Source organism: Capra hircus, chromosome 1 (assembly GCF_001704415.2).
Source record: "Capra hircus breed San Clemente chromosome 1, ASM170441v1, whole genome shotgun sequence".
Classification (NCBI taxonomy): Eukaryota; Metazoa; Chordata; class Mammalia; order Artiodactyla; family Bovidae; genus Capra; species Capra hircus.
The window spans coordinates 148,399,036-148,414,775 of record NC_030808.1 but is presented as its reverse complement, the minus strand read 5'-3'; the positions used below and the strand labels follow the sequence as shown (position 1 = coordinate 148,414,775).

The 15,740-nt window shown below is 45.9% G+C and overlaps 1 protein-coding gene across 5 annotated transcripts in view; it reads right to left on the bottom strand.

Moving 5' to 3' along the window:
- DOPEY2 (dopey family member 2) overlaps window positions 1-15,740 on the bottom strand; it is a 132,140-nt gene that overhangs the window by 57,824 nt on the left and 58,576 nt on the right. For all 5 annotated transcript variants that reach the window (XR_001918488.1, XM_018052710.1, XM_018052719.1 and 2 more), the window contains exons 10-15: window positions 15,317-15,437; window positions 13,280-13,399; window positions 7,890-7,992; window positions 6,507-6,698; window positions 3,642-4,299; window positions 745-1,016 (exon numbers count right to left, since the gene is read on the bottom strand). Coding sequence is in view for 4 of the 5 variants with exons in the window: in XM_018052710.1 (XP_017908199.1) it covers window positions 745-1,016; window positions 3,642-4,299; window positions 6,507-6,698; window positions 7,890-7,992; window positions 13,280-13,399; window positions 15,317-15,437 (1,466 nt within the window). In the remaining variant the exon portion in view is untranslated. The remainder of the gene's footprint in view (window positions 1-744; window positions 1,017-3,641; window positions 4,300-6,506; window positions 6,699-7,889; window positions 7,993-13,279; window positions 13,400-15,316; window positions 15,438-15,740) is intronic.

The window sequence follows — 15,740 nt, the reverse complement described above, 5'->3', positions numbered from 1 at the left end:
AGAGGATGAGATGGTGGGATGGCATCACCGACTCAATGAACATCAGTCTGAGTAAAGTCTGGGAGTTGGTGATGGACAGGGAGGCCTGGTGTGCTGCAGTCCATGGGGTCGCAGAGTCAGACATGACTGAGAAACTGAAGTTTTCCTTGAGGCTAAATAACCTCAAAGCCTCAAATCTCACAAAGTGGGACAAAGTTTCTCTTTCTGTGTATTTAGATAAGTTAACAATTCTTACTTATGCAGTCCAGTCAGCCAGCCTAACACTGAACACAAATATTACTGAACACTTGCTGCAGGGCCATAAACTGCCAGGAGCTGGGGTTAGAGACAGATAAAGCAGGCCCAGGTCTCCAGCCACCCTCTCTGGCTGCTACCCAAGGCACCATATTCTTTGTCACCACCACCAAAACCTTAGGCCTTCCCAGGTGGCGCAGTGGTAAAGAATCCGCCTGTCAATGCTGGAGATGCAAGACACAAGGTTTTGATCGCTGGGTTCAGAAGATCCTCTAGAGAAGGAAATGGCAACCCCCTCCAGTATTCTTGCCTGGAGAATTCCATGGACAGAGGAGCCTGGGTGGGTTACAGACCATGGGGTTGGCAAAGAGTTGGACATGACTGAGCAACTGACCGAATACACACACACATCCACCCACCCCTACCCCAAAACCTCAGGGACAGCTTCAAAGAAAGAGTCTGGGAAGAAGGTCTCAGGGTCCCAGCTTTCCTCTTCCCGGTGGGAAATACCTGATAGAAGTCTGTTTTCTCTGCAATGACTTTCAGTATTCCTGGAGCGATGGGAGGAACCGTCACCATCTGCAGCTTGCCGAAAAATGGGTTGTGTCCGGAGCTTTTATAGCGTTTCATTTTGTCTTCGATGACGAGGGCGAGGGACTGGGAGTGGTTGATCACTTCGAGGAGGGTGGAGATGGCCACATTCTGGAGGTAGCAGTCAGTCACACAGCAGGAGATGGTCATCAGGGACTTCAGCCAAGGTGGAAAACCGGAATCGCCAGCTCCTGAAAGGAAGCCAACCAGAGAGGACAGAGACACACAAAAACCTCTCGAGACTGGCTCACCAGCCTGCGGACTCTAAGACCTTCAGGTCCGGGAGGCCACCTGCACAGCAGTGTGATCACCTTCTGGTGGTGACACGCTCCACTGTCCCCATTCAGGGCCAAAGGACCAATGAGACCAAAGTCATGTGTTAACAGACGGTTCAAGTTCTGCAAATGTCACTCTTGGGGCTTTGAGATGATTCAAAACATGTTTCTCTTATTTAAAAAATTTTGTAAATGGGACTTTCCCTGTGATCCAGTGGTTAAGGACCTGCCGGCCAGGGCACGGGACACGGGTTGGATCCCTGGTCTGGGAAGATCCCATATGCCTTGAGGCAACTAAACCTGTACCCTACAACGACTGAAGCCTTCACGCCCGGGAGCCTGTGCTCTGCAACAAGAGACGCCACCCCAGTGAGAAGCCTGCACACCACAACTAGAGAGTAGCCCCTGCTCGCCGCAACTAGAGAAAGCCCTGTTGCAGCAATGAAGGGCCCGTGCACAACAAAGACCCAGTGCAGCGCCCCCCACACACAAAAAGTAAACACAGTAAAATCTGAGTTAAAGCATTTGTTAAAATTTACATATAGTAAAAGTTACATTTGTTGGTGCAGAGCTCAAAATGTGTTTTCACAGTTCTCTTGGTGGTAGGGCACATGGCATTAGCTTTACAAGAGGCTAAAAATATACCAAAGATATCAATTCTACATGCATTTCTTCCAACGATTCTGTCATCTGCAGCTTGGGAGTCAAGACACATTGCATGGGACGTTTAACAAAGGTGACGATGAGAGGGGAAATCTTCACCCTCAGCTCCTACCAACTGGATCACTCTTCTTTTATACCTTCCCCTTGATGCTTTTTTCTTTAAAGTGTTCCCTGCCTGTAATAGATTCAACTGCATGTGCCTGAAATTCACATGTGGATGCCCCAACCCTCCAGGGTAATAGTATTCGGAGGCGGGGGGAATGCCTATGGGAGTGACCGGGTCTAGATGAGGTCCTGAGGGGTGGCTGACATGATGGGATTGGAGCCCTTATTAGAAGACACCAGAGAGACCCCCTACACGTCCCGGGATATGAACACATGGTGAGAAGGTGGCAGTCTGTAACGCAGGGAAGAGCTCTCACCAGACGCTGACTATGCTGGCACCCTGATCTCGAACTTCTAGACCCAGAACTGTGAAAAAATACATTTCTGTGGTTTAAGCACCCCCCAGCCTATGGTTTTTGTTATGGCAGCCCGGGCTTAACGTGCTGCCGGTAACAGTCTGAACTGCGCCCTCACAGAAATTCTTATGTTGAAGTTTATAAACCTGCAGGGCCTCAGAATGAACCTCTTGGGAAACTGGTTGCAGATGTAATCAGTTAAAATGAGGCCCTGGTACAGAAGAGTGGGTGGGCCTCTAATCCAATATAACAGGTGCCCTGAGTCCGTGCATGCTCAGTCGCTTCAGTCGTGTCCGACTCTTTGCAACTCTATGGACTGCAGTCCGCCAGGCTCCTCTGTCAATGGGATTCTCCAGGCAAGAAGACTGGAGTGGCCAGCCATATCCTTCTCCAGGGGATCTTTCTGACCCAGGGATTGAACCCGTGTTTCTTACTGTCTCCTGTATTGGCAGGCAGGTTCTTTACCACTAGTGCCACCTGGGAAGCCCAGTGGGTACCTTACCAAAGGGAAATTTGAACAGACTCGTACACGGGAAGAATGCCATGGAAAGATGAGGGCTAGGCTCCCACAAGCCTGGGAACCACCAGAGGCTGGAGGAGAGGCCGGAACACACCCTTCTGAAGCACCTTCACAGGGAGCACGGCCCTGCCAACACGCTGACCTCAGACTTCTGGCCTCCAGACCATGCGACCACACATTTCTGTGGTTTAAGCCACTCAGTGGGTGGTACTTTGTTATGGGTAACTTTAGTAACAGGTCTCACGAAACAGTCTATGTACTGACTAGGATGAGGCCCCTTTTATGTCTCAGCCGTTTTAACAGGCTGTGCTGGGCACCAGAGCTTAAAAAATATAGACCCAGGGGTTTCCTTGGCGCTCCAGGGGTTAAGACTTTGCGCTTCCATTGCAGGGGACGTGGGTTCAATACTTGGTCGGAAACTAAGATCTCACATGCCGTGTAGTGAAGTGTTAGTCGCTCAGATGTGTCCAACTCTTTGCGACCCCATGGACTGTGAACACCAGGCTCCTCTGTCCGTGGGGATTCTCAAGCAAGACTACTGGAGTGGATTGCCATTCCCTTCTCCAGAGGACTGTCCCGACTCAAGGATCAAACCTGGGTTTTCTGCATTGGAGGCAGATTCTTTACTGTCTGAGCTACATACAGGAAAGATCCCACATGCCAGGGGGTGCAGCCAAAAAAAAAAAAAAAAAAAGGAATTGTAAAGATACAAAGGGAGCTTCGTTAGGTTCCCGTCTGGTGAAGACAAACCCAAACTGTACACGGCAACTATGCAACCAGGAAGGAAAATGGGGTGGGCAGACAGCGCCCTTTCCGTCGCTGTGGAGTCTTAACTCGTCTATAACCCTCAGGGGCCCAAGGCTCCTCCTCGCGGCACACGCCCGGGGAGCCCCTCACCTGGAGGCTGGAAGAGGACCTCACAGAGCTGCTCCGTCTCCTCCTCGGACAGGTACACGGGGAAGGTGGCGCAGTCCAGCAGCAGGTGGCAGGCGGCGGCGAAGGCCTCCCGGACGCCCTCCCGGGAGCCCCGGAGGTTGAGGACCACCTGGTGCACGGCCCACCCCTCGTCCTTCTTGCGGCTGGGGCTGCGGGGCGGGGGTGAGGGGGGCTCCACGCTCCTGGCCTTGAAGGGGGACCCTCGGGCCGTGAAGAGGTCGGAGAGCATCTGCTTGAACTGGGGCACGCCGCCCAGGGGCCGGGCCTCCCACGAGCCCTTCCCGCCCTCATCCCGCGGACCCGCGGGCTCCTCCGCCGACTTGGTGTCTTCCCCGGACGCCGTCAGCTGTTCCCCGAAAACGTTCTTGTGGGCGAAGTTGGCAATCAGCTCCTGGATGCAAAGGAACGTCCTCTGCATGCTCCCGCCCTTCTTCCAGACGTCGTCTTTGTCCGGGGAAACCCGGGGCACCCGCAAGTGCTCTGAGAGCTCTGGCGACGAGGCGCTCAGCCCGATTCCGCTGTCTTCCGATTTCAGCGGGGGAAATGGGGCGTCTTCGTCGCCAGCGGGCATGGCGTCTGTGTCGGAAATCACTTCAGTGTTTTCACCTCTGACTGGACTCTGCAAAAAAAAAAAAGAAAAAAGGAAGCTTGTATCGTGGATCTCGTAAGACCGAGGGGTTCAAACATCAAGCGAATCAGGCTACGAATGCATCCTCCCTGTTTTTCGAGACCACAGTTTTCTACGCCAAGAGGATCTCCACGTGTACCACGAGAGAGCCCTCTTACTATGTATTTAGACCCTTCGGAATCCAGAAAGGTCGTTTAAGAACAGTTTCTGCCAGCAGGGACCTACTGTATAGTACGGGGAACGCTGCTCAGTGTTGCATGGCAGCCTGGACGGGAGGGAGGGGAGCTGGCGGAGAAAGGATGCACGTGTACGCACGGCTGAGTCACTCTGCTGTGCACCAGAAACTATCACAACATCGTTCATCGGCTCCCCTCCAGGATGGGCTTCCCAGGGGGCGTTAGTAGTCAAGAGTCTGCCTGCCAGCGCAGGAGACGCGGGTTCCATCCCTGGGTGGGGAAGATCCCCCGGAGGAGAAAACGGCACCCCACTCCAGTATCGACGCCTGGAGAATTCCATGGGCAGAGGAGCCTGGTGGGTCACAAACAGTCCATGGGGTCACAAAGAGTCAGACACGACTGAGCAACTGAGCACAATACTTTAACATGAAATAGCCAAATTTTAAGAAAGCAAAATGAAATGAAAAAAAAAAAAAAAGTTTCTGACATTTAAGAATATGAATGAGGAAATTGGGTTGAGCACAAAATACATAAAGGCATAAAGGAATGAAATAAGAGGAGACAGCAAGAACAAAGTATTAACCACATACATGACTCACATACACACAAACATGTATAGTACATTCTGTGGCTTTTTCAGAAGGATGACACTTCAATGAATCAACTTCTTATATACTGTTACTCAGGGAATACTACATTAAACTGAAACCTTTTCAGCACCTGACCCACTCTCTGGGGAAGAATGAGACAGTATTATGCAAATATTTGGAAACATTGTTATTTATATTTGTACACAACACATGCTTATACTTTATAGCTTACATCCTTTTGAAGATTTTTTCCAAGAGTTTTAACAGCTAAGGGGGGAAAAAAAAAAACTAGCTTTGAGAGTGAAGGAAGAACTGGTAACTAGTCTGCAAACTGAGCTTCAAGCCCCGCGGGCAGCCTACCTGCCTCCCAGCACTAACCAACATGCAAGGCTCTCCTTTCAGGAAAAGGAATAAGGTGAAGTCACTCAGTCGTGTCCAACTCTTTTCGACCCCATTGACTGTAGCCTACCAGGCTCCTCCATCCATGGAATTTTCCAGGCAAGAGTACTGGAGTGGGTTGCCATTTCCTTCTCCAGGGGATCGTCCCAACCCAGGGATCAAACCCGGGTCTCCAGCATTGCAGGCAGATGCTTTACCCTCTGAGCCACCAAAGAAGCCACCCTTCTTTTAGGAAGGGTTCCCATTTTTAGCCTGTTCCTGTCTGCCACTGCACCGAATGGATCTCAAGGGGAGGACTTTCAAATCCCTAAACAAAGCAGAAAATTAAAAAATAATTCAAAGACCATGGGCCTCAAGCTGCTCGTGGAACCGTATTGTTATAGCCTTTTTGGAGGACAATTTGGCAGCATCTCTTCACATTAAGAAATGGGCTTGATTCCCATTTCTAGGAACTGATTCCTCAGAGACATTGGCAGCCTTGAGAGCAGGCTGTATGAAGATGCTGACAGAGGCACCATAGCAGTTAAAAACTAGAAATAACTGAAAGGAAAAAAAAAAAAAACCTCAATAGGGGAGTAGTTGAAGAAACTGTAAAGCCATACCATAGATTCTCATGCACAAATGAGAAACCAGCAAGATACCTCTGTCTGTACACAGATACAGATGCTCTCCAAGTAGTGTTTGGATGAAAACCAAAGCAAATCAGAGAAATAATATCTGTTATGGGTTGAATTATGTTCCATAAAAAAAAAAAAAAAAAGGCAAACTTCCTCATATACAAACATACACATAGAAAGGTCAAGATGGTGAGCTGTGTGTAACCATTAGCTTAGCGGTGGGCTTCAGCAGAAACACAGCAGGGCAGAGGGTGAAACAAACGGGGTTACTTCAACACAAGCTTTCACAAAGCATATGAGGGTCTTAGAAGCCTGCTTTGGATAGTACCGATACGTCTTCCAGTCTTTACTCCTATCCAGGGAGGCCCAAGGGCCTGTTAGCCCGAAAAGCCATGTCAGCTCCTCCCAGCACATACCAAGCTCCCACTTGTGGGCTCCGTGTCCAGGTAGGAAGGCGGCATTTGGACCTTGCTGAGCACTTTGAAACAGGTCCTCAGGGCGTGCGTGAGTTCGGGTAAGCTCAGCATCTCCATCTCCTCGGCCAGAGGCTGCAGCAGGCAGCCAAGCACCTGAGGGAGGTACTGGGTTTGCACCTCCGAGTAAAGTTCCTGTGAAACACAGATGTGGGTTTAACTTGTGTGTGATCAGCAGAAGGCGGTGCCTTGGAAAACGCAAGTGTGTTTTGAGCCTAAGTTTGTTCCATGTTTGTTTCCAAGTCGGAAAACAAAATAGTGTTTCTTCTTGATCTAATACGTCCGTGGACATTTTTTCTCTTTTCAGGTGGCTTCCGTCTTTCTAGCAGAAAATGACTGCCACATTCATTTCTCTATTAAGGGAATTTGTTTCCTTGGAGAAAATTAGGCAAGGATACAACTTTTAGGAAATACATTTACTTTCTGGGACCTCCCTGGGGGTCCAGTGGTTAAAACTCCGTGCTTCCAAATGCAGGGGGTGAGGGTTTGATCTCTGGTCAGAAAATCAAGGTGCCAGGGCAGCGGGACCAAAATTTTCTTTTAAAAAATTTTTTAAAAAGAAATAACATTCCTTCTCTGGTGGCTCAGCTGGTAAAGAATCCACCTGCAATGCGGGAGACCTGGGTTCCATCCCTGAGTTGGGAAGATCTCCTGGAGAAGGGAAAGGCTACCCATTCCAGCATTCTTGCCTGGAGAATCCCACACACACAGGAGCCTGGCAGGTTACAGTCCATGGGGTTGCAAAGAGTCAGACGTGACTGAGCGACTTTCATTCTATCTATCTATATATCACGATACTCATTCCTAAATAACTGCTGTCCAAGGATGCCACCCAGCTCCTTATCTGGTCTCCATAACTTCAGCTCAGCCCACTTACCACTGGCTGAAGTGTTATAACTCCTTATATCACAAGGGCCTAAAAGATAAAGAGATCACGTTCAGCTACATCTTCCATGCTGAAACAAACATTAAGTGGTGTCTATGTACAACCACCTCTTCAGTAAGAGGGTGGCGGGGGTGGTCGTTTAGTCTCTAAGTCGTGTGTGACTCTTTGCGACCCCAGGGACTGTAGCCCACCAGGTTCCCCTGTCCATGGGGATTCTCCAGGCAAGAATACTGGAGTAAGTTGCCATTCCCTTCTCCAGGGGATCTTTCTGACCCAGGGATCGAACCCAGATCTCCTGCATTGCAGGTAGATTCTTTACCGACTGAGCTACACAAGGGAAGCCTTGCCGGTAAGATGAGGTTTAGAAAAAGGCCAACACCACTAATAAGAATGCAGACGACAGCCAGCACAGAGTCACCTCTGGAGAGCAAAGAACCTACCAGGGGGATCACGTCCAGAAGGAACACGAGGAGGGTGCAGAGCTCTGAGACCGTCGGGGGAGGGCCGATGATTCTCCCAACAGAGGTACTCTGCTTCACGGGTCTGCGTGAACCACAGGAAAGAAGAACCACTCTCTTGTAATACTGTCAAGCAATTCCTATGATTTCCAATAAAGTAATTTATTCTATTTCAACCACAGTGAAAGACAGCTTCTGTAGTTCTAATAATTCATGCCCAAAACGATCTAACACAGAGAAGCGGCAGTAAGTCTTGAATCTAATTATCTCCAAAACAGGTTGACTCTGACCTGAACCTTATCATAGCACCTGAGGGTGGTCCATACACCCATGGGATTCCACACCCGGCTGATCTGAAACTGTCAACAGCAACAATTTCAGGTCCCCAGCCCCAAACCAAAGGCATGTTCCCAGGGAAGGAGCCTGGCTCCAGAATGCAGGACAGCTGTTCGACTTGCTGTGGGAGCAACCGGAGATAGCTCCCCCGCCCACTCCCACCCCTCTATCATCCTCATGAGCTTAGAATCCCTCAGCTCCCAGAGAGAACTGCTACTCCACTGGGGAACTCTACTGGTAGCTGCTTATCTTATTCTCAGACTCAACACTTCCTTTTCAATAAGTAGGCAACTGGATACCTAAGTTAAAAAGTCAATATACTGGTTTTCAAAACAGAAATTTTGGATTGATCCTGCTATCACAGTACAGTTAGACTTAACTTTCTTCACTGTAAATGATCGCTTAGGTATCTCAGTGTACATCTGGGTAAGAAACAGAAGAACTGCACTCACTACATCCAGGAGGTTCTGCTCCTAGGTGCCTAGAGACCCCCATGTCTGCATATAAAGAGACAGGATCAGTGCAGTCACCAGGGTACTACCTGCAGCGATGAAAAGACTGAAACTGGTTTATTCACACACTGGTTGACTGCACCCAAGGTGAACGGACTAGGTGTGTATGTTACCATACAGATAAATCTCCAGAGGGCTTTGACCCCCACCTCCCAACCAAACACACATGGGTGAAAAGTTATATGCAATTTGATACCATTGATGTAAAACTTGAAGAGGCAAAACAGACTGTATTGTTTCTGGATAGCTGTTTTTATACTGGATACTTTTTATATTTGTTATAAAAGCATAGATATCACTGGGACAAACATGAACTTCAGGACAGTGATTAAAGCTGGGATGAAAGAAGGGAAGCCGCTGGGAAGGTAAGGGGTTAGCTCTGTCTGGGTGGTAACGTTTTATTTTTTTTTTAGGTCTGCTTCTTTTTAAAAATTTTTTATATGTACCATTACTTTTTTTTTTTACTTTACAGTATTGTATTGGTTTTGCCATACATCAACATGAATCTGCCACGGGTGGGTGTACACGTGTTCCCCATCCTGAACCACCCCCCCACCTCTCTCCTCGTACCATCCCTCTGGGTCATCCCAGTGCACCAGCCCCAAGCATCCTGTATCATGCATTGAACCTGGACTGGCGATTCGTTTCATATATGATATTATACATGTTTCAATGCCATTCTCCCAAATCATCCCACCCTCTCCCTCTCCCACAGAGTCCAAAAGACTGTTCAATAAATCTGTGTCTCTTCTGCTGTCTCGCATACAGGGTTATTGTTACCATCTTTCTAAATTCCATATACATGCATTAGTATACTGTATTGGTGTTTTTCTTTCTGGCTTACTTCACTCTGTATAATCAGCTCCAGTTTCATCCACCTCATTAGAACTGATTCAAATGTATTCTTTTTAATGGCTGAGTAGTACTCCATTGTGTATATGTACCACAGCTTTCTTCAACATTCATCTGCTGATGGACATCTAGGTTGCTTCCATGTCTTGGCTATTATAAACAGTGCTGCGATGAACATTGGGGTATGTGTGTCTCTTTCAATTCTGGTTTCCTTGGTGTTTATGCCCAGGAGTGGGATTGCTGGGTCACAAGGCAGTTCAATTTCCAGTTTTTTAAGGAATCTCCACACTGTTCTCCATAGTGGCTGTACTAGTTTACATTCCCACTAACAGTGTAAGAGGGTTCCCTTTTCTCCACACCCTCTCCAGCATTTATTGCTTGTAGACTTTTGGATCACAGCCATTCTGACTGGTGTGAAATGGTACCTCACTGTGGTTTTGATTTGCATTTTTCTGATAATGAGTGATGTTGAGCATCTTTTCGTGTGTTCATTAGCCATCTGTACGTCTTCTTTGGAGAAATGTCTGTTTAGTTCTTTGGATCATTTTTGATTGGGTCGTTTATTTTTCTGGAATTGAACTGCAGGAGTTGCTTGTATATTTTTGAGATATCCTTTTGAGATATAGTTTGTATATCCTTTGTCAGTTGCTTTATTTGCTATTATGTTCTTCCATTCTGAAGGCTGTCTTTTCACCTTGCTTATAGTTTCCTTTGTTGTGCAGAAGCTTTTAATTTTAATTAGGTCCCATTTGTTTATTTTTGCTTTTATTTCCAATATTCTGGGAGGTGTGTCATAGAGGATCCTGCTGTGATTTATGTCAGAGAGTGTCTTGCCTATGTTCTCCTCTATGAGTTTTATAGTTTCTGGTCTTACGTTTAGATCTTTAATCTATTTTGAGTTTATTTTTGTGTATGGTGTTAGAAAGTGTTCTAGTTTCATTCTTTTACAAGTGGGTGACCAGTTTTCCCAGCACCACTTGTTGAAGAGATTGTCTTTAATCCATTGTATATTCTTGCATCCTTTGTCAAAGATAAGGTGTCCACAGGTGTGTGGATTTATCTCTGGGCTTTCTATTTTGTTCCCTTGATCTGTATTTCTGTCTTTGTGCCAGTACCATACTGTCTTGATGGCTGTGGCTTTGTAGTAGAGCCTGAAGTCAGGCAAGTTGATTCCTCCAGTTCCATTCTTCTTTCTCAAGATTGCTTTGGCTAGTCAAGGTTTTTTGTATTTCCATACAAATTGTGAAATTATTTGTTCTAGCTCTGTGAAAAATACCGTTGGTAGCTTAATAGGGATTGCATTGAATCTATAGATTGCTTTGGGTAGTATACTCATTTTCACTATATTGATTTTTCCGATCCATGAACACGGTATATTTCTCCATCTATTAGTGTCCTCTGATTTCTTTTACCAGTATTTTATAGTTTTCTATATATAGGTCTTTAGTTTCTTTAGGTAGATATATTCCTAAGTATTTTATTCTTTTCGTTGCAATGGTGAATGGAATTGTTTCCTTAATTTCTCTATTTCCTCATTATTAGTGTATAAGAATGCAAGGGATTTCAGACATCACTGGGACAAACATGAACTTCAGGACAGTGATTAAAGCTGGGATGAAAGAAGGGAAGCCACTGGGAAGGTAAGGGGTTGGCTCTGAGTGGTAACATTTTATTCCTTAAAAAAAAAAAAAAGATATGAAAACCGAAGGTCAAATACTGTCCACAATTTTAGCAATGGGTTCACGTGTGTCTCACATTATTTCCCATCTTTTCCTGCACGTGAAATGTTTCACAGTTAATTCCCTTTTTTAAAGAACGTGTTCCTCGTAACTCTGAAATGGAACTAAGCTGACCAAAACACATTCCGGTCTCAGTATAGCATGGTCTTGCTGTCACCTGTGGATCCAATTACAAGTAATTTATTCATCGCAGATTGGAGTGCCTGCTGGGTCTGGCACCAGAGGCGTCAGAGAACACGGCAGGAATAGCTGGGACGTCAGGCAGGCAGGCCTGGCTCCAGTCTTAGCTGCTGCTGATCTGCTGTGCTATGTCACACAGGATCCATCACATCTCTGATCTCTGGCTCTTACCTGATGGATGTGCCTTCTTCTCCTGGGGGTATGTGGAAGGGACAGCCTGAGACAAACGTTACAGGTACTGAAGATAGTGTGATAGTGCAGAATGTTCCAAAGGAGGTGACAGGAATTAAGTTTTATAGCATGAATCACAGGACAGAACTGGATCTGAGAGATTACACCCATCCTCCTTTATGGGGAAAATCTCCTGGGAAAGGGCCCTGCAGGGAAGCTTGCAGTCCCAAGCTGGCTACCACCCCACAGTTTGGAGTCGGTGCAATCCACCAGATTGAAAGTGATGGGAAAGCTGATTACAGAAGCTCAGAACATAAATGCTTTCATCTGAACCCGTTATACACTGATTTCAGTAAGAATTTAAGATGACTGATGATTTGAAAAATACTCTCTCTCTAGTCCCTGGGCCACAAAACCAAGCTTGTTGAATAGATCAGGGCTCTAAGGCCACAGTGGGAGGAAACCTGACTAGATTGATGCCAACTATAAAATGCATGGGTTTGTTTCTAAAGTTTGACTTTAATAAGGAAGCATCATGAGAAACGCTGGACTGGAAGAAACACAAGCTGGAATCAAGATGCCAGGAGAAATATCAATAACCTCAGATATGCAGATGACACCACCCTTATGGTAGAAAGTGAAGAGGAACTAAAAAGCCTTTTGACGAAAGTGAAAGTGGAGAGTGAAAAAGTTGGCTAAAGCTCAACATTTAGAAAACAAAGATCATGGCATCTGGTCCCATCACTTCATGCGAAATAGATGGGGAAACAGTGGAAACAGTGTCAGACTTTATTTTGGGGGGCTCCAAAATCACTGCAGATGGTGATTGCAGCCATGAAATTAAAAGACGCTTACTCCTTGGAAGAAAAGCTATGACCAACCTAAATAGCATATTCAAAAGCAGAGACATGACTTTGCCGACTAACGTCCGTCTAGTCAAGGCTATGGTTTCTCCTGTGGTCATGTATGGATGTGACAGCTGAACTGTGAAGAAGGCTGAGTGCCGAAGAATTGATGCTTTTGAACTGTGGTGTTGGAAAAGACTCTTGAGAGTCCCTTGGACTGCAAGGAGATTCAACCAGTCCATTCTGAAGGAGATCAGCCCTGGGATTTCTTTGGAAGGAATGATGCTAAAGCTGAAGCTCCAGTACTTTGGCCACCTCATGCGAAGAGTTGACTCATTGGAAAAGACTCTGATGCTGGGAGGGATTGGGGGCAGGAGGAGAAGGGGACGACACAGGATGAGAGGGCTGGATGGCATCACGGACTCGATGGACGTGAGTCTGAGTGAACTCTGGGAGTTGGTGATGGACAGGGAGGCCTGGCGTGCTGCGATTCATGGGGTCGCAAAGAGTTGGACACAACTGAGCGACTGAACTGAACTGAAGAAGCATCAGCATTGTGTGAACCCTATCAATGGCAACGTTCTTAATTCTGAATTTGTGAATCCAATCATGTACTCAGCAGAGATCATCCCAGTGTTAGCCACTGAGTATAACCTGACCAGAATGAGCAGCTATAAAAAACCATGACAGCCTCAATTCCTTCCCACATGTTTATAAAGCCTGAACTGGAGCCTTACCTGAAACAGTCCTCAAAACACCTTGTCATGTAATCCCAGAGGAAGTCTGAGCTCAGGGACGTGATCAGCAAATTCACTGTCTTAACAATCTCAGAGGCGTTTCTGTTTTCTTTTATTGCACTGTAAAAGAAGAGGGATACTTATATCTATGAAAAATCCTGTGTTACAGGAATACCATGTCTGAAAAACACAAATTCATTGTACCATTCATTCACCTGGCGTGCAGTATGTGAATAAACCCGTTTCAATCTTTTATGACTTATTTCTAGAGAGGCTGACAAACTTGGTCATAGATAAAATATTACTGTTCTTATATAGGGAAGAGCAAGCACGTGCCATCCTAAATAGTATATATATTGATACATTCCCTCAGAAGTAAGCTTAAGAGCTACTGAAAAAAGAATGTGATATGGAAACCAGATTAAGTCCAACTATTGGTAATTACATACTCTACTGGTAAAATAACATAGTACAGCCATTTAGGAGAGAAATTTGGCTAACATTTAAACGCACATCTTCTGTAACTGAGGGCATTTATTCTAGGGACGTATGGTATAGAAATCCTTGTACAAGCACACAAAGATGTACACATAAGGGAATTATGAGAACGTCATTATAAAATACTGAAAAAGTAGAAACCACCCTAAAGTCATTCAGAGATTGATCGATTAGTCAGGATTTCTTAAGTAAGTGACAGCTCCTTACTAAGGACTCTAAGGCAACCATTATCCTCCATAGGAGAAGACTGTAGAGCCAGTCATAACTTGCATTAAAAAAAAAATAAACAGGCAACTGAACAGTTACTGTTACTTCAGCTTAAAAACAAAAGATAGGCAGCTGTATACTTATGCATTGAAAGTCTGGAATGTTTTATGGTTTTCTCAGAAGGGCGGTGGGATTATGGATGGTATCTTTTTTTTCTCGATACTTTCAGATATTGGTACATTCTACCATAAACATGTATTACTTTCATAGTCAGGAAAACAGTAAACTACTCTTATTCTGTGAGGAAAAAAACAAACACTAAAGACTCTTGGTATACTTACAGTTAATAGCCAGAAAAATCTAATAGATTTCAATTTTCAATACTTGTGTGTGTGTGTGTGCATTCAGTCATGTCTGACTCTTCGCGACCCCAGGGACTGTAGCCCACCAGGTTCCTCTATCCCTGGGATTCTCCGGGCAAGAATACTGGAGTGGGTCGTCGTGCCCTCCAGGGCACCTTCCCCACTCAGGGACTGAACCTGCATCACCTGCATTGGCAGGCAGGTTCTTTACCACTGAGCCACCTGGGAAGTCCTAAACTTTCAGTAGACCAATGCCAAGTCAGGGAAAAAGGAATTACATTAAGAATAAAGGGAAAAGGAAGAGGCAGGAGACAGGAGTTCAATTCCTGGGTCAGGAAGGTCCCCTGGAGAAGGACTCGACCACTAACTCCAGTATTCTTGCCTGAAGAACCCTAGGGACAGAGGAGCCTGGCAGGCTGCAGTCCATAGGGGTGCATAGTTGGACACGGCTGAAGCGACTTAGCACGCACCCTACCTTGAAAAGAACAAAAACAGAACAAGACACAGGGCTGATGGATAACTACACACTGTGTAAGTTATTGCCTTGTCTGCCGTCTCCCAAACCCCACTTGCTGTGCCTTCTGGTCCTAGAGCAAGAGCCCCTGGGGCTCCTCCTTGCCCTCTGACTTGTCTCCTGAAGACTCACACCCACCGGCCCCACTTCCTGACCCCACCTCCTCCCGGTAACTCACACTTGTACGCTAGACCCAGCTACCTTTGTTGAACAACTTTTCACACTCTGTCAAAACACAATCTGTACTTCCCAGTCTGGGGCAGAGATAAGATCAAACTCCCTGTAACCTTCTCAGCATTCAACAGGGAAAAGTTGATTCAGGTTGACTGAGCAAAGGTTATCTTAAGGAGTGGCTTGACCTGCTACACCTCCGAGCACATCACAATGGATGGCAAACAGAAAAAAAATGCAGCATTAGGGAGGGAGGAAGAGTGAATTTGAAAGCCACGCCCCTACCTTATCACTGAATTTCCACTCTGAGTGTAGCTAAGTTTAAGGTCAGAGCCAAGAGCATCTCTGCAGTAAGAATAAAATGCCCGGATGACTTCGAGAAACAAATTCTCAACAACTTGAGGCCCTGCAATTAAAAAGAAAATGGCCAAACAAATGAATGAATGAGTAAATAAGAAATAAAATATCAATATTTTTTAAAAATCCATTTTTTAAAAATGGATTTAAAAAAAAAAATCCAACAAATGACAAATGTGTAAAACATATCATGAGTAACTCCATAAACATAGATAATCTGTATAGTCTTAAATGTATAGAAACTTAACTTTGGTTGTGACAATCACAACTTTAATTGAGGGAATAACATCCATGAAGACACTCACCATTTTTGTTGTTGTTCAGTCACTCAATCACGTCCAACTCTTTGTGA